The sequence below is a fragment of the Cebus imitator genome, unplaced genomic scaffold, assembly GCF_001604975.1.
Source record: "Cebus imitator isolate Cc_AM_T3 unplaced genomic scaffold, Cebus_imitator-1.0 Scaffold158, whole genome shotgun sequence".
Lineage (NCBI taxonomy): Eukaryota > Metazoa > Chordata > Mammalia > Primates > Cebidae > Cebus > Cebus imitator.
In genome coordinates, this window is record NW_016107473.1 from 4402924 (window position 1) to 4424729 (window position 21806).

Genomic DNA, 21806 nt, shown 5'->3' on the forward strand with positions numbered 1-21806 from the left:
TTTTAGTAGAGACGGGGTTTCACCATGTTGACCAGGATGGTCTCGATCTCTTGACCTCGTGATCCACCCGCCTCGGCCTCCCAAAGTGCTGGGATAAAAATAAAATTTTTTAAAAAATTTCAAGACTAAAGATTAGTCCTACAATTAAATAAAAATAAGTAAATATATATGAATCAGTAAGTTATACATATCCAGTCCTTACTTAAATAACATAAAGCATTGACACCTTTCTTTTTTGTCTGATGATATACTAGCATAAGTTAATTAGATATTTATAAAGATGAAGCACAACTAATAAGAAAATGGACTGAGCTTGTGTTAGAGGGGAAAGCATCGAACCTTCTCCCTTTGGCCCCTTAGGATTAAATGCGCCCCAGGCATTTAGCACATGAGGAAAATGTGGTTCATTTTTCACAGGTGGAAGTTCCTTCTGTTCTTTCCCAGATTTTTTCCCCAAAGATATCTCTTCCTCTAGGGATGATATGTCCCAGTCTTCATCCTCCACATCTGCACACTAAAAGAAAGGCATGGAGAATAATTAATGTTTCTTTAAAAAACGGTGCCCCTCAATCATTGTGTTGGTTAGACTGGGCAGCTAACACTGAACCATAAGTGGGGAATGATTAATACTTCCAAATCTAGTCATTTCTGCAGGGCAATGAAATGGATTTGGAAGTTGGTGTTTTGAAATCTGAATCATCTCTTTTTCGTTTCTGCCATGGAAATATGTTTCCTACTTTACTATTCATGAACGTAGAAAATTCCAGAAATACACTGTAGGGGTATGAAACTCTAAAAGTCAGGGTGCTCTGGAGTAGGAGTGAGGCCTGCTCTCAGTTTTTACCTGTGATAATAATGACATCTAACTGCGGGTGCATCACACCAAGGCCAGCAGAAATAGCCTCCAATCGAAAGGAGCACACAGTTCTACCATACCCTTCCTAAAGTAAGATGCATTGGCTCTCTCTTGAATGACACAGGACTTTCTGTCATTTTTGGCTTGTGTAACACACACAGTATTAACTAATAAAAGTAATTTGACAAAATGCCCCGGACTGGAAGACCAGTCAACACACATGAGCTGTGCCCAGAAATACAATGGGAGAGCTCCATCCACAGAAACACTTCCTGCCTCCTGGCTGTTAGAATAGCTGGGAAAATGTTTGGACTTCTCTAATGCAGACAGAGGAGTGTGGGCTCAGCTCTCACTTCAGCTCCCAAATGGGACTAAATCCTAAAAAGTTTCTAAGATCTCATGCTAGGGTAGTGGAGAAGATCTGAAGGCCCACGAGATTCTGGCCAGTCACAAGTCTCTTTGTAGAAACCATTTGATATCTGCAAAGAATCAAATAATACGTGTGACAAGATTTTGAAAACCTGGAAAGTGTGATACTTATTATATATTATTACCGTTATCTTTGACTCCAATATCTCTGACTGTCTATGGAATGGAAAGAAATGCAATACTGAGAACAAGAAAGCTGAAAATCTCAACCTCTGCTTTATCATATCTGTTTTATATTTCACTGCAAAAAGGGTGATCATTAAGATGTTATTTGTCAAAAGACAAATTTATGTATATCTAGCAAGTAAAAGTGATTTCACCTTTAGTTCTTGTAATTCTTCTTTTTTGATAAACATCTCAGGAATATTAATTCCACCAACTGGTTTATTCACATTTTTGCGATGTGAAAACATCTTTTCAACTTTTTCAGTTGGTGTTTTAATGGAGGCTCCTATAAGATCAATAGAAATTAGTCAAGTGAAGTATTTAAAAATTTCATCTATCTTCAGTTCCAAAATAACCTTATAGGAAACTTTGAAAGAGTCTAAGCTTTGCAAATAATCATTATTAAAATAAAATCAGTTGATGTACTTTGGGGTTAAAAAATTAAACACAATCCTTAAAAAAATCATAATCCTTGAGACTATGAGCTATAAAGTTTTCATTTTATTTAATTAAAAAAAATAGAGACAGAGTCTTGCAATGTTGCCTAGGCTGGTCTTAGTGGGCTCAAGCAATCCTCCTGCCTCGGCCTCTCAAAGTGCTGGGATTACAGGTTAGAGTGACTGTGCCTGACCTAAAGTTTTCATTTTAAATCAAAGAAAGATGATCACATTCAAGTATGTGGTCAGAAATTAATTCCAGTGAGATAACATGCATGAGTGCAATATTCATATGGGTATCTTCAAAAACAACATGAATTCTTTTTAAATGAATTAATTATATTTTATCTCATTATCTAAATACATGGCATATATACATTATACACAATAAATTATATCTAACAATATATTAAACATAATAAATTACATTTATTATGTTTAAAATACATAATTTAAAAATTGCATTAAGCAGAATTAAAAAAAATAATGACCCATCAGTTCTACTTCTCTTCAGTAAACATCTGCAGTGACAAACTAAGATCCTGTCTTCCTTTAGTAGTATTCCAGCTCCAAGAGGCAGCACAATGTACTAGACCAGCCATTCTCATAGTCACCCAGTGTCCTGGGTTGAATTGTGTCCCTCTAAATTCATATGTTGAAGGCCTAACCCCCATACCTTAGAATGTGACCTTATTTGGAGGCAGGGCCTGTGCAAAGGAGATCAGGGTAAAGTGAGGTCATCAGGGTGGGCCCTAATCCAATGTCCTTACACAAACGGGAGATCTGGACAGAGATGCACGCAGAGGGAAGATGATGTGAGGATGCACAGGGAGAAGGCAAGCCAAGGGGAGAGACACGGAACAGACCCTCCCTTGCAGCCCTCACAGGACCCAGCCCAGCCAACACCTTGATCTTGCACTTCCAGCCTCCAGAACTGTAAGGCAGTAAGGTTCTGTTCCTTAAGCCACACAGTTTACGGTACTATTATAGCTGCCCTAGCAAACTAATACACCAGGTATCATCCCCAACTCCTTCCTCTCCTTCAACTGGAATGTGGGTCAGCTGCGAGGCCCTGTCCATTTTCCGTGGGTGCCTTTGGGATCCACGGCATCCATTCCTTGCACAGCCTCCCAGCTCAGACTCCCAATGGTCGGTGCACCGGGTGAGGACCACTGTCCTAGATAAAGTTTCCAGAGAGTTTTCCAAGGTGACAGCTCACCTGTGGGCTTGAGAGAATCATCAGTGTACTCGATTTCACTTCCCTCGGTCCCGTCTGCGTCACTTTTGACTGTGTTCTTCCCGCAGCTGCCCTTGCTTTGCGATGGCGGCACAGGAAGTGGGCCTGGGGATGTGTATGGCGGCACAGGAAGTGGGCCGGGGGATGCGTATGGCGGCACAGGAAGTGAGCCTGGGGATGCGTATGGCGGCACAGGAAGTGGGCCTGGGGATGCGTATGCCCGGATGAGGTCGTCGTCCTCCTGTTCCTCCTCTGAACTAAAGGGAGGGGTCCTATACAAATCAACAAACACCGAGACAGGGGCGCTGTTTCCTTAACGCCTTAGGATTTATGATATTAAGAGATATTTCTGATATTATGCCTATTAAAGTGGTGGCAACTTTCTCAGGTAATTTCCAGTGAACACAAGTGCCTCTGTGGCCACGGCCAAGATGGCTGCGAGGCCAGACGTTACACCCATGGCTGAGGTGTCCTCCCACGCCCAGATCTCTGCCAGCCACGGGGCATGTTTATCAAAATGGGCTGAAGCTGGGGCCTGTCTCCTCTAAACCCAAACGTGTATATTCTTCATAATTTTGGTTTTCACACACCTAAGAAAAACATTTCTCAAAGAAAAACATTCCTCAGTAAAACCACTACATCTTTTAAAATGGTGTCATTACTTACAGCTTTTTTATACTGCACCTTATTGTAAAAAGCTTTTACATACAGTCTCATTTGTATCATCACATGCATTATCACCCCCATTTTAAAGTGAAATAGAAGTTCATGGCAGTGTTCATTCATTTAAATAATATTTATTGGGCACCCAAATTCCAGATGTCAGACTTGCACATGTTGATTCATTCACACTCTACCCAAAGAAATAATGCTCTTCCCATGAGATGTATAAGAAAAGTGCTTTTGAAGGGTGAATCATTGCTTATTGTCTCTACTACAGAGTGCCTCAATGAAGAGATATTTATGTCATCAATATCACCAGAATAAGGCAGTGATTATTATTTATGATAAAATTAGTCTTACTCATAATTAGTAGCAACATACCTACAATTTATTGAGTGCCCACAAGTGCCAAGCACTGAGCAAGCCCTCTACATAAATTCTCATTTAATTTGAAGAACTTTCTTGTGAAAAAGGCAACATTATTCCACATTACAGATAAGGAAATTGAGGCTTAAAACATCCCATATTACAGATAAGAAAACAGGCTTAAAACAGCAGTCAACTAAATCGGAGCAATTGGGTTAGGGTTTTTAGAATCCTAAGAGAAACTAATAATGACCCTTTACTAGGGTCATTATTCCACAAAAAGCTAGGACACTAAATTATTACATTTAAAACAAACTTACACTGTCACGGATCTAGCCATAAAAACTCAACACTCAACATTTAATTTAAATGTGCTTATTGAGAAATTACTCAACATTGTGGGTGGGGGGAGTGGCTATAAGAATGACTCAGGTGTCCCTTTTCTTTTTTTTTTTTTTTTTTTTTTTTTTGAGACAGAGTTTCGCTCTTGTTACCCAGGCTGTAGTGCAATGGCGCGATCTCGGCTCACCGCAACCTCCGCCTCCTGGGTTCAGGCAATTCTCCTGCCTCAGCCTCCTGAGTAGCTGGGATTACAGGCATGCACCACCATGCCCAGCTAATTTTTTGTAGTTTTAGTAGAGACGGGGTTTCACCATGTTAACCAAGATGGTCTTGATCTCTTGACCTCGTGATCCACCCGCCTTGGCCTCCCAAAGTGCTGGGATTACAGGCTTGAGCCACCGCGCCCAGCCGAAGGTGTCCCTTTTCTTAATGAGTCCACAGTGTGGTTAAGGACTATTGACTTACGTAATAACCGATAAAGAAACAAAGACATGTCACAAATAACATATCACAAAGGAATAACAAATTATGATATTAAATAATTATGGCTTCAGTCAACAACAATGAGCATACTACTTTAAAATGAAAGGAACGTTCAGTGAAAAGTATTTTTTAAATGACCCTCTTATCCCTGTCAGTACTCACGTGATAGTTGAAGACTTTCTGGGAAAATGATCTTCCATGATATTTTTCTTAATTCTAAAAAACAACAGAAAAATATTTCTACATCGCACAAGTTAATAATATAATTTAACATACATTTCTATGGAACTGGTGATTTTTGCTTTTAACACATATTAATGAGGGAGAGCAGCAACAAAACTCTCCTAGTGTCAACAAGAGACTGGTAGGAATGACAAGTGTGATTCTCTGTTGGACCAAACACTGTTATGGACTTAATGTATCTGTCCCCACCCCTTCTCCAAATTCATATGCTGAAGATCTGACCCACAGGATGATAGTATCTGGGGGACCTTTGGGAGGTGATTAAGCTTAGATAAGGTCATGAGGATGGGGTCCCCATGATGGGATTGATGCCTTATAAGAAGAGGAAGTGAGACCAGAGCTTGCTGTATCTCCACCATCTGAAAGCATGGCAAGAAGGCAGTCATCTGCAAGGCAGAAAGACAGCCTTCACCAGAGCCTGACTATACTGGCATACTAATCTTGGACTTTCAGCCTCCAAAATGAGGAGAAAGTAAATTTCTGTTAAGCCACCCAGTCTGTGGTATTTTGTTAAAGCAGCCTGAGCTAAGACAAACATTGATAAAATAAATCTCAGGGCTGAAATACTCACTTTGAAATAGATGTCCTATCAGTAGAAACAGCTCTTTGTCTAATCAGTTGTCTGTTTTTGGGAGGAAGTTGTATCATTTTGGGTACTTCTCCAGTTGAAAGGTTATCCATTTGAGAAACAATGTACTTATCTGGAATATAGTGTCATTCATGAGTCTCCATTACCTTTATGATCAGCAAGTGAAAAGCAAAGGTAAATGGTATAATACCCCCAATGCTGCCATGGAAATGAAAAATCCCATCTATGGGGTTTAAAGCCAGACTCTAGGGTTGTTGCTTCGTTTTGTTTTTACTGTACAAACAAAATCCAAGACCCAGCATTTAATAGTACAAACAATAAGAGAGTTGCCAATGAAGTGGCAAAGTTTGTTAACCATTTAAAATTATAATAATTTGTTTAATGATATCTTGTGGTGAAAAAAGAAGAATAAAAGAAAAAGTTGTTCAGTTAAGCTCCCATTTGCAATGAGTAACAAGCTTACCTGAAGACAGCAGTGCTTTCTCCTCAATTTTACAGCTAACTTGGTGTTCAAGGAATTGTCGAACTTGATGAAAGTTAGGTATTTCTCTTTCTTGCTTACGTCTTTCTGATTCCACACTTTTTAGTACTCTATGCAATTGATCACTTGAAATACCGTGTATATCCTGAAGGAATAAGATGTTAAGTTGGCCAATTAGCCTGGGAAGTTTCATTTCATGGACATATATCAGCATTAACTGTGCCAACATTTCAATCCATCCTTACAATGCTCCAGCTATGTGTAGAGGGTGAGAGTTCCCCAATAAGTAGACTGTCCTGGCCCCAAAGGGGCCATGAGTTCAGTGGGGCACATGAGGCATGTGCATGTTTGTGAATGGCTGACCACCAAGGATGTATGTCATAAGGACCAAATGAGTCTACAAAGGCTAGAAGAACTCGAGGGAGAGAGGCCAGCAATGGCCCCAGTGGCCAAAGAAGGCTAAAAGGGGAGGCTGAGCTGTGGCCTGAAGGACAGGTAGACTCAAACAAGTAAAAACAAGGAGAAATTTCCAGATGGGCAGGCTTGGGGTAGGGACACCTGTGAGAAAGGAAGGTGTCAAGGCAGAAACAGGCAAGGCATGTCCCACAGGCTAATGCTTACAAAGACCTGGGTGATGAAACCAGCAGAAGAGACTGCATGCCAACCCAGAAGGCTGAAAGGTTATTTTACAAGGAAGAGTAAGTCATCAGAGGTGATTTTCAACTATGAAAATAGCATAATTAAAGAGACAATTTGAGAAATGTCACTTAGATTTGATGAGAATCTAGACAAAAGATAACTAGTTGAAGGGATATTTCAACTCACACACACACCTACCTACCATCTTTGTCCTCATCCCCCTTGCTTCCCTCAGCCTTCCTTCCCAGTCCGAGGGAGTAGCCCCACCACCCACCCAGTTGCCCAGGACAGAAATCTCCATCATCAGACAAAGTACCACCCCCAAGAAGAAGTTTTTTCTGACCTCAATTATTCAGTCAAGCCCCTCCTCTACTTTTCCTTTATTTCATTTCATACAGTCTATCATTAGAGATCTCCCATTTGTCTGTACAATCATTTGTCTCATGCCTGTCTTTCTATACCATGTAGCTGGAGGGTAAGATCTAATACTGTACAAATGTCAATCCTTCCTACTTAATATATCAAATTTAAAGCAATTTCAATTAAAATCCCAACAAGGGTTATTCTGGGAGTTGAATAGTTATTCCTAAAGTTCATTGGAAAACAAAATATGGAAGAATTACCAATAAATTTTTGAAATAAGAAGACCAATGAAGAAGGCATGGCCTATACAAGATATCAAATACAGGAAAAAGCTACAATAATTAAATTAGTATGATGTGGGTAAAGGAACACACAAAAAAACAAGGTAAAACATTTGAAAGTCCAAAACCAATCCAAATATATATATAGGGATTTCCTCTATGACAAAAGTATCCTTTTAAATAAATGGATTATGCAACAAATGATACTGGGACACCTGATCCAACTGGAAATTAAGTCAGCTCTCCAAATCGCTGTTTTAAAACCTCATTTTTAAAGCTCACATAGACAAAAACAAAATAAGACAAAACAAAACAAACAAAAAAACAGGAAAACCTCTCCAAGCATTAGGAAAAAAAACCCAAGAGAACATTTTAATAATCTTAGGATAAAAGAAAATGTCCCAATTAAAATTAAAACCCAAAAACCACTAGCAAACAAGCAACATGGAAAACTACAATTTCAAGAAACAATCTGCACAGGTTCACACATTCCATGAATGTCTTTGATTTCTACTGCCAAAGGGTGGTCAAAACCCACCTAAAAAGGGTCTATGTGGAAATTTAAAAGACTGAGTTGATAAAAGATGTGGAGCAACTGAACTCTCAAACACTGTTAGGGACAGTGTGAGCTGGTACAAAGACTTGGAAAACTATGACAGCACCTACTATACTAAACATATGCCTACACTTTGACCCAGTAATTTCATCCCTAGATATGTATTCAAGAAAAACAAATGCCCATGTTCACCAAAAGACATGTACAAGAATTAATAGCCAAGAAGAGCCCCCAAATAGAAAGACAAATGTCCATCAGCAGGGAAGAGATAAACTGCAGTGTAATCACACAATAGAACGCTATAAGGCAATAAACAAAGAACAAACTACTGTGACATGAAACAACAGGCATGAATCATATAGATAAAATATAAGCGAAAGAAGATATAAAATATTACACAGTGTATGACTCCACTTTTATGAGGTTCAAGAACAAGCAAAACTATGTCAGAATACCGTTTACCTCCAATTGAGAAGAAGGGGGTGATATTGACTAGGAGAATGTAAAACAGGGTCTTCCAGAATGTTGGAAATTTTCAGTCTCATCATCTGGGTGCTGGTTATAGATCATACACACACAAGTGTGTACATACAAATCCACATATATACATAAAAGTATACAAACATGTATACCCACAGATATAGCCATATATACACATACATCTGAAAACCACATGAACATCTATATACATACATAGACACAAATGTGTACACACATACACAGATATCTGCATACACACAGATACATACATGTATCTACATGCACACATACACTATATATCCACGTGTGTGTGCCCATGCATGCATATGTGCTCACAAGGTTTGCACATATACATACATGTGTATATATGCATATGTAGATGGACTATTATATACATATAAACTAATGAAGTTATTCAATTAAGATTTATGTCTTTATGTATGTTAAGAAAAAATATAAAAAGCAAAAAGTCTGTATGATATAACAAAATTATTCAATCTGGCAACAATATGAAGTACAATCCATTCGTCCATTCATTCAACATGTATTAATGAAGTACTGATTTTGTAATAGGCAATGATTTGAGGTTAATATCAGAAAGTAAGTAGCACTGTGACTGCCTAGATACAAACCCTGGCTCCTTCATTACTAGCTGTGTGACATTAATCATGTTACTTACCTTTTCTGTAAACTGTCAAGATAATAATGTCATTTATTTCAGAGATTTGTTTCTATGTTTAAATGAGTTAATATTTGTTAAGGTCTTAGAAGTGTGCCAGGCACTCAGTGAATGCTATCCAAGCATTTAATAAATAAAGTAGGTCACATTAGCCTCTGGTCTCCAAACATGAACAGAATTGATGTGCTCTCTTCTCTCCTCTGATCATTTCTAACTTAGAAAACAAAATATAGCAAAACTAACAAATATTCCAAAACTGAATGAACGTACTGCATCAATCCCCAAGGTTTCCAGTTTCTCCATCAAGTTCTGCTCCACCATTGTTCTTAGTTCCTTAGTGAGGGAGGAGTTACTCTTCAAAGCTTTCCTTAAATGTGTTTTGTTATTTAATTTCTGTTCATTTTCCCTTCCTGAAATAAGGTTTTTAAAATGTGTTAAAAAAAAAAAAAAGAATTAAGCAAATACATCAAATCTCTAAGCAGAAAATGGCAAAGCACAGCTTTTAAGCAGCAAGCATTTGTGATATTTTAAAGTTTTTGGATATCTTAGTGACTCAGAGCAATACAGAATGCTTAAGCTATGTAGCTTTTTAAAACTATTTTATGTCTGCTTCAAAACTTCAGTATTTTTAAAGACTCTGGATCGCTTAATCAGATTACCACTAGAGATATATATGTATCTATAGAAGCATGATGGAAAAAATTTATTTAGAAGTTTAATGTTTTATCACTAGAATTATATCACTATTTCCTGAAAAATTCATCCATAAGCTCACTCAGTTAGAATTTACGTGTCATTTTATGAAGAAAAAACCCAGTTTACTTTAAATAATTAAAAGTTTTTGGCTGGGCTCAGTGGCTCATGCCTGTAATCCCAGCACTTTGAGGGGCTAAGGTGAGTGGATCACTTGAACCCAGGAGTTTGACATTAGCCTGGGCAACATAGTGAGACCCCATTTCATGTTTTTTTTATTCACCTGGGTGCAGGTGGGCTAAGGCCAAAAAGGGCATTAGCCATGAGACCCCATTTCAATTTATTTTAAATATAAAAAAATTTTCAAACTTTCTTAGTTTACTAGAAGCTAAGTACATATAAAATTTCAAGATGTGAAATTCATTATCCCCCTTAAAATATTTACCAAAATGAAAAAGGGTAACAAAAGTCTTAGCAAAAGTGTATTAAATAACCTACGATTAAAAAGAAAGAAACCAAACACAACAGGCCATACTCTTTGCACCTCATCGCCATCCCTCTTTTATTCCCCACTAAAAAAAATGTCAAGCTCTAAAGAGTTTGAAGAAGAATGATGGCATGACCTTTGAAAATCTGAGTCTTTATGTTCAAAGGAACTAAAGACTTAATTAAAGAGATGCAATGTTTGGCAGGTCAGACCCTTACTGAGTGTCGAAAGCCTGATCTGGGAGAAAAGTGACAACTATACAATCATTTTGGAATCTAACATCCTAACGGGCGTTTTGCCCACTAAGGTGGCATCAAATACCATCTCCTAGGTGTGGGGCTCCAGGCCACCTGACAGAATCTCCCTCACTGCCTCACCCATCTCAGCAGATAGGATTCTTAATACCCATAGTACCTGGATTTGCAGGAGATCTTGAACAAAATCCCTTTTTGTTTAATATGTTTTTTAAACACCAGTTCAAATCCCACATTAAAAAATATTTCTATTACATGAATAGACAGTTTTATTGGAAACAAAATTAGTCAAATAACTTTTTTTGTGCATTAAATAGAAGAAAAAAATCCTGCACAAAAACAGTTTTCTACATTTTCCTATTGCAGCTTGCTAACCTGAAGTGATAAAACTGCACATAATTGATGTTAAAAGTCACAACTAATCTTAAATTTTACATTCTCAGCATTCATGCTGCTGTTTAACCACCAGTGTTCTGAAACCACCAAAAAAATCACCTCTGCAAACAGACAATCCATCAAAATCACAGCTGTTGCCACTATGTCGCTTGCTTTGGTTTATAGGTGGCCATCAAGTGTGCAACTGTCTAGGGCGAAAAATAAAAAGAGGCTCGAAGACAGAGCCTGGAAGTCTTGGTGTTACCATTGAAATAGACATGCCCCCCACCTCAATCATGCAAAGAATCTTTTGGCCAATATCTCAGATAACAAAGGATGTACACGGAAGCATCACCTAAAGAGAGGCTCTGGGCCCTGTTTCCTCTGGGTCTTGGGGCCACATACAGGGGTAAGCGATGCCTGGAATGACCTGGCCACAGTTAGAAGAGCTGTAAAGCCTTTGCCGTTAGTTGTTAAATTCATTTGCTGATGTGTCTGTGATCACCCTCAACTCTGATGACAGGTGCATTTTGGTGACTGAGCTCCCCCAGATTACAGCAGATTGCACATTTCCCTCTGTCCTCAAATTCACCTTATATACTGGTGCTTGCTTTGGGAAACCATTTATGAATGAAACCATTTATGAATTTAGAGCACCCTTGGTAAAGATTCTTACAGGGCTGGGACTGGCCAATGGAAGCAAGAGAAAGAATGTAGAGTAGGCAGGGAAAAATAAAATAAATTTTTATGTGGAAGTGGAATGAATCACTTGAAAATCAACCACAGCTGAAGATTTTCGTTAAAGCACATATTGCTCACCAAGACCAAGACAAAACTTTCTAAAGAGTAGCATTTCCTTGAAATACAAATTTTAAAACACAAGCAAGCTGATGGCCAGGCTAATGCACAATCGTACGTTCATGCGATCAGCTTTATCAGACATACAACATCCCATTTATGGTAAACAAATAATTGTAGCACAAAGCAAATGATTTTTAAAAATCCCTGAATTTCTGAGTTGGAAGGGACTTTATCCATCACCTGGTAATGAACCACCTCATTTTTTACATGAGGATACTAGAAACAGCCACAGAGTAACTTCCCCAAAGGTCATCTAGCTGGTCCTGTAGAGGCCACCTCAGTTTCCCTTTCTCCATTTGCTCTTTGCACTAAACTATGGACAGAAGAAAACCTGGATATTATCACTAATTAAACTCAACAACCTGAAGCAGGCTTTTAATCCCCCTATGTTTCATTTCTGGAAAATAAAACAGTCTCTAAGATCCCTTCTGGCCCTCACCTTCTAGTATCTATAAAACAGCAAGATCAATATGCCTCTGCACAACTGTAAACAGCAGGTACACAGAAATATGCATGTGTGAGTTACTTCTTAGTAAAAGCCACAGTGTTTTTGCAAATTACTGCCAACATTTAGCTTCACAGGCACTTATCTGCAAAATGTTAGCACAAGCTAAGGAATTTATTGATGGCAATTAATCTGCTGCCAGTATGCACCTCCATAGAGGTGCTAGAAGGAAGTGCTAGAAGGTTTCTGCTGCGGTGCACATGGACCCTGGGGTGTTTTCCATGGTCCTCGGCACTCTCCCGTCTACCACCAGAGCTGAACACATGCAGCGTGGCAAGGATTATTTTCTTTTCCAGTCCACCCTCCTAAATGTGGCAGCAGCCAATGGTGGTGTTTGCTGTCAGTGATTCCAAACTACCATCCTACATTGAATGGAAGAACTTTAAAAACACAGGCAGAGGGATGCAGTGAGTGAAATCTGGAAGTAGAAGTTAGAAGACTACTCTGGGTGATGGTGGACAATCACGATGCCTATAGGAACTCTCACTGAGTCGTTTTTAAAAGGCGTATGAACTACATGACCTGAAGTTCCAGTTTTGAGATTATGTGATCTTTTCTATGAACCTCCGGACACGTTTCACAGATTCTTCAAAGAATATGGGATTTTATGTCTTGAACATTAGTAAATGATATGTATGTAGCAGAGAGGAAGCATGTTACTTGCAAGCAAAATAATGTGTCATTATTCAGAGCTCAAATAGGGTAAGATTTGTTCATCCTGGAAAACCAAAAGGGATGGTTGAAAATCACTTCCCGACAATATTTTTTAAGCACTATCTCTCGTCAACCTATGGGGCTCAGAAGCTCATATTCCTACACAAAGCAAAGAAGGCAATGTGAGGCAAAAAGAGTTGAGGGGGATTATGGCAAACTGGAGGCTGCTTCCATAGCTGGTGACGGTGGCTTAGCTCTGCTAAATGTTGCTAAGCAGACCATGCACCCAGAGTTTTCAGGGTATTGTATTGTGGCACAGAGCAAATAATTTTAAAAAGCAACCAGGCCGGGTGCAGTGGTGCACGCATGTGACCCCAGCCCTTTGGGAGGCCAAGATGGGTGGATCACAAGGTCAAAAGATCTAGGCCATGCTGGCCAGCATGGTGAAACCCTGTCTCTATTAAAAATACAAAAATGAGCTGGGCGCGGTGGCTCAAGCCTATAATCCCAGCACTTTGGGAGGCCGAGGCGGGTGGATCACGAGGTCAAGAGATCGAGACCATCCTGGTCAACATGGTGAAACCCCATCTCTACTAAAAATACAAAAAATTAGCTGGGCATGGTGGTGCATGCCTGTAATCCCAGCTACTCAGGAGGCTGAGGCAGGAGACTTGCCTGAACCCGCAAGGCGGAGTTTGCAGTGAGCCAAGATCGTGGCACTGCACTTCAGCCTGGGCAACAGAGTGAGGCTCTGTCTCAAAAAAACAAAAAACAAACAAACAAAAAACAACAATCAGAATTTCTGAGTTGGAAGGGACTTTATTACCTAGTGATAGATAATGAAATTGTGTAGATTGCACTACAATTAAATATTGGCAACCAACTGTAAAATAGTTGCCCATAGTGCAGCTGGAACAAGTCAGCATCTACGGAATCGATTTAGCCTGCAGGATCTTGTTTGGTGCCTGGGCTGTGGCCATCTTTAAGGTGCTGGAAATATCTGGGAATGAGCCACCCAGCAATTTATTTGTTTAACAATGGAACAAGGCTGAGGACCTCATAAGAGGGTGACAATATATTTTAAGATTATGCTCATCAGAATACCCCTAAAATTTTCCTCAATAAGTTTTTATTGCTTTATGAATTTAATGTACCTACAGTCACTCTTGTTTCTGAAAGAAGCAGGTTTCTAAACATTGGAACAGCAATTACAAAGAAAGAAGAAGGAAATGAAGCAGCTAAAACCAAACTCTTCAAAATCAGTGACAAACATGAACAAAATCAGTGCCAAACGTTTGGACAGGAAGGTACACAATCCTGAACTAAATAGTCTGTCTAAAATATAGAAAGTCAAGACAAATTACAAAGATACATGGAAACAAAATAAACAAACCCCATACAAATATTAAAAAGTTAGTGACCATTAGCACAGCAAGATCAGATTGAAAGTGTTCATCATATAGGTATTATGAATATGCCTGATTTAGTCCATTCTCAATTTGTAGCCTTATAAAAATAAAAAAATTGGCAAATGTCTAGAGAACAAGAGAAGAGTTATAATAAATATTGAATTTACATATTAGAATATAGATCATTTGACTTATCTTCCTGACAAACATGACAAAACCAGAACCAATATAAGTATTGACAATTTGCTGTATCCTAAAGAAGTGATATGTGGTGAATTCTTATAATTAATAAGAAAAAATTATAATAAACTGATTCAAACATAATTGTTTTCAAAGTCTACAAATCTAGCATTAGAAAATGTTCCTCATAATTAAACCTTTCTTCATAAACTCGAAAAACTAATTGATAGAAAATAATTTTTAGAACTATCAAATAAAATGAGTGAGCAGTAATAATTATCTCCCAACACCTGTAACAGCTCCCAAATTCCAACATGAAGATATTGTTTTGCACGTAAATATTCCACATCCAGGACTTAGACATGCTTTCTCTTGCTATTAAAAATAATTTGGAAATAAGCACTTCACCAATTCATTTCAGATTAAGGGTATGATCAATCACCACTATGATACAAATATTTTCAGATCCTCTGCTACACAACACACGTGTGTGTCAACATGTCATCTCATCAGAACAATCCGCATTGAAATAAAGACTTAATTTTTTTTCAAGTTCCCTGACAGGAAATTTCTTATTTCATCTGCTTGCATAAGAATACCATGCAGCAGGGGAAAACAGAACAGAATATTAAAAGAATAGAATAACAGAATACTCCATGAGGGTTGAAAGTAAAATTCAAATCTAAATGTCTTTCCTAATTTTGAAGTAGTGGGATAAAAACCACTGGCTCATATTTTCCAGGCCTGGGTTCCAGCATGCAAACATAACCCGTACAGGTAAACCTGAGCAATCCTTTGTTACCTTTTTCTTCCTCTGAAAGTTCTTCTATTGGTTCCAGTATGTGCGACGAGAATGCCTGTTCTATTAACAAGGAAAAATAAGAATAGTACAAACAGGACAACAGCGAAGTAACATTAGTTTCCTTTCAAATAATTTCAAAAGATATACTTCCATGGTATTTCAGTCATGCCTAAATAGCAAGAATTTGCTGAGGAAAAAATGTTGAGACAGTTAAAGATGGTCACCTTTTTATGGCATCTTCTCTTTCTGTGTACTTTCCATTAACTACACTCTACAGAAATTACATTTTTAAATAATTAAAGTTTCTTATTCATCAACCTAGTGCACAATACCCTTTTAAGACACAAGGTCATAACTGCAAAAGATCTTCATTACTTATAAAGTATTTCGATCAAGTGGCTAAACAAAATTAATGAAAATATTTCAACTACAAAACACGATAAAATTCCCAAGGCCCTGGGATTCCCATTTGTTCCTAGTGCTAACCCCATGGTTTTCAAGTGGTAAGACAAAGAAAATAAAAGGGGAATGACAGGAGAGGGGTCAGCAGCTAGGCTGAGAGCCATTCTTAGACACCTGCATGGATGCATTTTAAGACCTAGTTCCAGGGCTGGAGAATGCTCTGGCCCCACAGCTGGGCAAATGAATAAGGGCTCTTCCCAGTCTCACCCCAGAACAGCAACCACACTCAGGGTAGATGAGGTCTTTGGGTGACTTTCCTCAGAGAAATGTTATGTGCCTGCACAAGGAAACCTGCCAGCAGCAGACATTAAAACCAAATCCTATCCTATCAACTGAAGGAAATGTCCATCATCAGGAAGGTCAGGTTTTTGGGTGACGGTTTAATAATGGTGGTCAGGCATTAGACACAGGATACAAGGCAACCAGCAAAGTTGGTGCATGGTTCACTCACCTTCAGCTTGGAGACTGATAAAATGCACTTCCCCCCACCAGCTCTCCACTTTTACCTCCAAGGGGGAGGTCACTGCATTCTACCACCAGACCTGGGAGTGGGTGACGGGCCAGGGTAAAAACGGCCAATAGTTACCAAGTGCTCACCAGGTGGCAGGGCAGGGATACAGAGGCGTATTTCAGTTTTAATGCTTCCTACTTTAAAGGGTCTGTTTTTTTTATTTGTTAAAGGGTATTTCTAGTACTCTATTTCAGATAGATAGATAAATGATAGAGAGATGATAGATAGATAGATAGATAGATAGATAGATAGATTGACTGATTGATTTAGGTACATATAAATAGGTTCTTATAGCTTAGCCAGCAATCTAGTCAACCTATGTAACATTGGCTGTATGGGAGAAATGCATCTTAAACTACTTTCAAGTGAACTTCTGGAATACAGCCTATGACTGAGTAAGACCACCTTAATGCTGAAGTGTGGACATAGCCATGGAAGAAACATTTAAGTCCACCAGGTACCACAGCTGCTGACCACCAAAAATATGCTTTTCAAACTTGTTATATAGCATCAAGATTTTAAAAAATCATACAAATTGGCTGTATTACTAGTTTGAACTGCTAAAAATAGAGATTTAAGGAGGATAACTATTTTCAGATTTTAGGAAGTCACACCGTTTGCATTTTATTGTACTTTGTGATCAAAATAAGGTCACGTGGAAACTTTTAATAAACATTTCATGAAATAATCTCACACATATTTATGATTTTATTACAGGGATATTCCTATGACTTACTTCTCTAGGGTTCAGGATAAACTGCCAGGCTCTGATGTGTTTCCCTCTATGTATAGAGGAAGAGTTCTGGTAGAAGGGCAGATCCCTGAACATGGTTCCCATAACAAGGGCTGGGTAAGTGAGGGTGGCCAAACCCCAGCTCCCCAAACAAGCAGGCTGATGTACCACATCAGAAGGGAAGGACCTGGCCTCCTTGTGCTTTGTAAGCCACCAGTCTAGTCTTCAAATGTTCCCAATCCTGTCCTGAGCTGAGATCCAAGGTGAGAGTCAGAACACTCAGAGATCTGACTCTCCCATGAACTTGTTGGAGGCTTTCAAAAATAAACAAACCTTGTCAGTTTCCTACCACTGTCTCCAGAAGAAAGGATCTTGGGCCTCTACCTACCCCTGCCCTTTTGCGCCTGGCTGACTTTGTCTGGACCTCATCGTGCCCACCTTTGAAGCTAACACTGGCCAGAGCTTACTCAGTGGCTTGTGTCTTGCTGGACCATCACAATGGCCATGGCTGTTCTCTGCACTTGGCAGACAAGGCAACCCAAGCCCATGGCTTAGGGGTGGGCTGTGAATCTGGACTACCTGCTTCCAAAATCTGGGGACTTGGCCATGAAGCTATTATTCCTGCCCACTGGTGCTCACTAAGCTTGTCTTCCTGACTTCTCCAAATGCCACCGCTGTCCACCCATTATCAGAGTTCACTGTGCTCTGACTTTCCTTGGCCCTGGCCCTGGCCCTGGCCCTGGCCCCGATCACCTGCTCACTTCACCAAACTGCTGATCTGTCCACTCATTCTCCAGTCTCATCACCACAACCCAGACTCCTGGGGCGGAAACTCAAATGCAGGATCACCCACACCCACAACTAGTCTCCCCAGCTCAGATTCTCTGGACATGCTCTCGTTAGGCCAAGCCCTTCATAGCCCAGGTCTCCAATTCTACACGACCAGCCTCAAGAACACTCAGTGGCTACACAATGCCACAAGAATGCCCTTGGACAGCTGCAGCCTGGCACTCAACAGGTGCCATGAACAGCCTCAACCAACCTCACTTCCCTCCCATCTCCTCTTCTTCTCTATGCATAGCCGAGTAATTACTCTGCACTGCTAAGTCACATCTAGTGCTTTCCTGCCACCTTTTCCTTCTTACTGTTTGCTTTGCCTAGGATGCCATCCTGACATACTTGCCTCCTACTTGGCTGAAATGGCCAAATATCAGGTATGGAAGTCTTCCCAGAGTCTCCAAAATGGAGAAAATCTCTCCCCTGCTTGGATACCCATTTCGTTTCTCAATGGCTCTCACCTTGCACCATAGGTATAAGCATGTGGTCTCCTTTATAAGCTCTCAGTTCCTTGGGGACAAATTTTCGTTTCCAATTCATTTCTGTATCTCCATCATGCCAGCCTTGGCCTTACACTCAGGAGTGGCCCACAATTGTCATTACCCAGTGGTTGGTGAAGGAAGGGAGGCAGGAGTGGCGGGACCCCACTGGAGAAACGTATAACTACAGATGGCATGTTAACTCCTATCAAAAACATATTCACTTAAGACTCTCCTGAGCTTTTCCAGGATATCTGTCTAGGAGATCCTGTTGGCACATCCAGACATTTCCCCTTGTGACTGCATGTAAGCATGGTCACCTGACAAGGATAAGCCCCATTCTCCTTTACAGGGCTGAATCCCATTGAACTAAGACTTCCTTTCAAGAGTCCCCATCCCACTTCTGCAACACTGTTTGGGCCAGTGGTGTCCAGAGAGAGAGGCCGTCTTTCTTCCCATCAAGAGACACAGAACTCTGGAACATACTACCTGTCATGTATTGGACAATAAACTATTGATTGTATCAAGTTTCAGTATTTCAAGATGTAGAATACTTGCTTTGAGAGCAAAACATAAAAATAATTATAAAGTCTAATCAAAATGTTTCTAAGCTGGGTGCAGGGGCTCACGCCTGTGGTCCTAGCACTTTGGAAGGCCAAGGCAGGAAGATCATTTGAGCCCAGGTATTTAAAACCAGTCAGGGCAACATAATGAGATGCTGTCTATACAATAAATTAAAAAATTAACCAGGTATGGTGGCAAACCCCTGCAGTCTCAACTACGTGGGAGGATCACTTGAGCCCAGAAGGTTGAGGCTGCAGTGAACTATGATCATACCACCACACTCCAGCCTGGGAAACAGAGAAATGCCTGGTCTCAAAAAAACAACAAAAAAAAAACGTTTCCAGTTTTTGTGGTCCTCATTGTAGCTATATACAATTAAAGTCAGGTATACATAAGCCCCTCACATTTTATAGAACAAATTAAAGGAGGGCTTTACATGTAGGTAGAATCTAGCAGGTGCTCATAGACTTTGGGAAAATTGATTATTTTGCATCTTCACTACACAGGTTGCTTTAAAAGTGGGCCACATAATCAGGCCAGGCAACCTAAGCAATTGGTGTATGGGCCAGTTTAACAGCAACAACAAAGAATACTTTTTTCTGGGCATCCTAATACCACCATTTAGTCACAACTCCATAAGCAAAGAGCAAAGTGGTCTCCAGTGGTGGAAATACTACTAAAAATTTGAGATTTGTCCAGAAAAGATACATACTGGGGGATGGGAATCAAGCATGATCATTTATCTTCCCCAGAGCCTGTGTTTCATCCTATCAAGTGCCTTAGAATCAGAACCTACTGCCTGTGCTGTTCAGCTTGTGCAGCAGAAGTAAAAGCAGGGGATTCATTAGGGTTCCCATTTTACCTAGATCCTCTCAGGACAGACGCTCTGGCAATGTTGGCTCCTAGCAGCTCACAGTGGAGTCCCTTCCAGGCTGCTTTAGCTCACCCTCTCCTCGGGGCAGTCTTCATCAGATGACAAATCAATGCAGGGGGCAGTGGCCCTACCCTACCTCAGCGGAGGACAAGCCGGAGTGCTCATCCCAGCTCCGCAGCTTTGAAGCAGGATTAGATGAGGCCTCCAGTGCAGCTGGGTCTGGGTTCGAGGTCCCCTTTGCCCAATGCTGCTTTTCTCACAGGTGTTGTCTGAGGGCACCCCCACTTTCCACCCGTAAACTTCCGCATGAGTCTGTTTCCCAGGGGACCTGACCTACGATAGTAAGGAATCGCGAGATTTTTCATGGTAAAGAAACTAATCAAGCTTTGAGATGGAACAAAGGACAGAGAGTGAACGGGCAAATAAACGTTACGCAATCCATGACTAACCTGCCCTACTTTGCCCTTGCTGACCTGACGGGGTGGGGGACATCAGTGAGCCCTGGCCAAGTCTCTTCCTAGCTCCTGCCCACTGAGATGCTCACAGATCAGCTTTGATCCCCATCCAAGGGCTGTGGGCCCTGTCCCAAGTCTGGCTGGCATTTAAAACTAGCATTTCAATCCCAGCAGATGCCAGGAAGGGGGCATGGCTGAATTGTGCAGCTCTGGGCCAGTGAGGGTAGGATCCCCACGAACACATCCTTTAAAAATTATCGATTTTTCAGGACCCTTGAATTAACCCCTAACAGCTTAATGTACCTACTGGGGTATCCTTTAGTTAGCAACAAAAATATATGACAAAGAGACTGGGGACCATGTGTAATGTCATACAGAAAGCTAACAAAAGCAAAGTGGAGGGGCAGGGAAGTCAAAGAAACTAAAATACACTGTTGAAGTGCAAAAGAGAAGTGGCCAGCAATGCTTTACAAAAGTCAACCCGAGTAAAAGGAGGCAACAGAGAGATTTTAGACCTGACATAAAATAATATGAATACAGAATGACTGCTAGAGATACTTTTCTTATATGCTCACTATTAAAGCAAATTTATTTATGTCCAACCTGCTTTGATCTATTACTAGCCTAAAGGAAAAAAACTGCATACTCCAAACACTTGTAAATAAGAAGATCAATATATGGAGAATTTAGACATTGCATATTGTGATCACATACTCAAGACAACTGATCTTCCTGAAATGATCTTTGGAAAAAAAATAAGGTGCGATAAACACTTCATGAGTCAGTCATGAGTAAAAAGGATTAAAATTATTACTAAAGTTCATGATATACAGACCGCAATATTTCTGAAGACAAGAAGTGCCACTAAACGGACCAGTTAGATGATGGGTTTAAGAGTAACCTTTTTAAAAGACCAAAAATGAAAGAAGAGTGAAATAATCACTGGATTCCAGAGCAACTGTATGTGAGACAGGAAAAAGATGGTCCTTCTCTCGTCTTAATTTGTTTGTAATATCCAACAGACCACAGGAAAACATCATATTAAAGAACGTACTATAAAAACTGTTAGCACTTTCACTGTATAAAAAGTGAATTACGGCTACAAATATTCAGCCCGTCTATTGGATCATGTTAATAACAATTATCTCTTTTGATCTGGTCCAAGAACTGAACCCTGACAATGATTTCACCCAGTGGTTCCTACCTATTTCCTTTGGTTTCCATCACATGTCTTTTCTAGATTTTCCCAACCAGTCATTCAAACTGTTTGTTTAGAAAAGGTGACTTGCTGCCACATTGAAAGTTATAAAAACAACCACATGTGCCCTGTGGCATGTGCTGGTTGGCTGGTCTGGTAGCAGGTCACCCTCACTCTTACCCAA

The 21806-nt window shown here is 40.0% G+C and overlaps 1 protein-coding gene across 6 annotated transcripts in view; it reads right to left on the reverse strand.

Moving 5' to 3' along the window:
• DZIP1 (DAZ interacting zinc finger protein 1) overlaps positions 1-21806 on the reverse strand; it is a 63699-nt gene that overhangs the window by 3347 nt on the left and 38546 nt on the right. For 2 of the 6 annotated variants that reach the window (XM_017543567.1, XM_037743898.1), the window contains exons 15-23: positions 15510-15569; positions 9560-9699; positions 6274-6436; positions 5793-5922; positions 5141-5194; positions 3329-3396; positions 3107-3229; positions 1606-1736; positions 182-514 (exon numbers count right to left, since the gene is read on the reverse strand). In XM_017543567.1, coding sequence (XP_017399056.1) covers positions 251-514; positions 1606-1736; positions 3107-3229; positions 3329-3396; positions 5141-5194; positions 5793-5922; positions 6274-6436; positions 9560-9699; positions 15510-15569 — 1133 coding nt within the window. In that variant the 3' untranslated portion in view covers positions 182-250. Of the gene's footprint in view, positions 1-181; positions 515-1605; positions 1737-3106; positions 3230-3328; positions 3397-5140; positions 5195-5792; positions 5923-6273; positions 6437-9559; positions 9700-15509; positions 15570-21806 lie in introns of those variants that run through there. The other 4 variants (XM_017543568.1, XM_037743899.1, XM_037743900.1 and 1 more) reach the window with 4 other exon arrangements.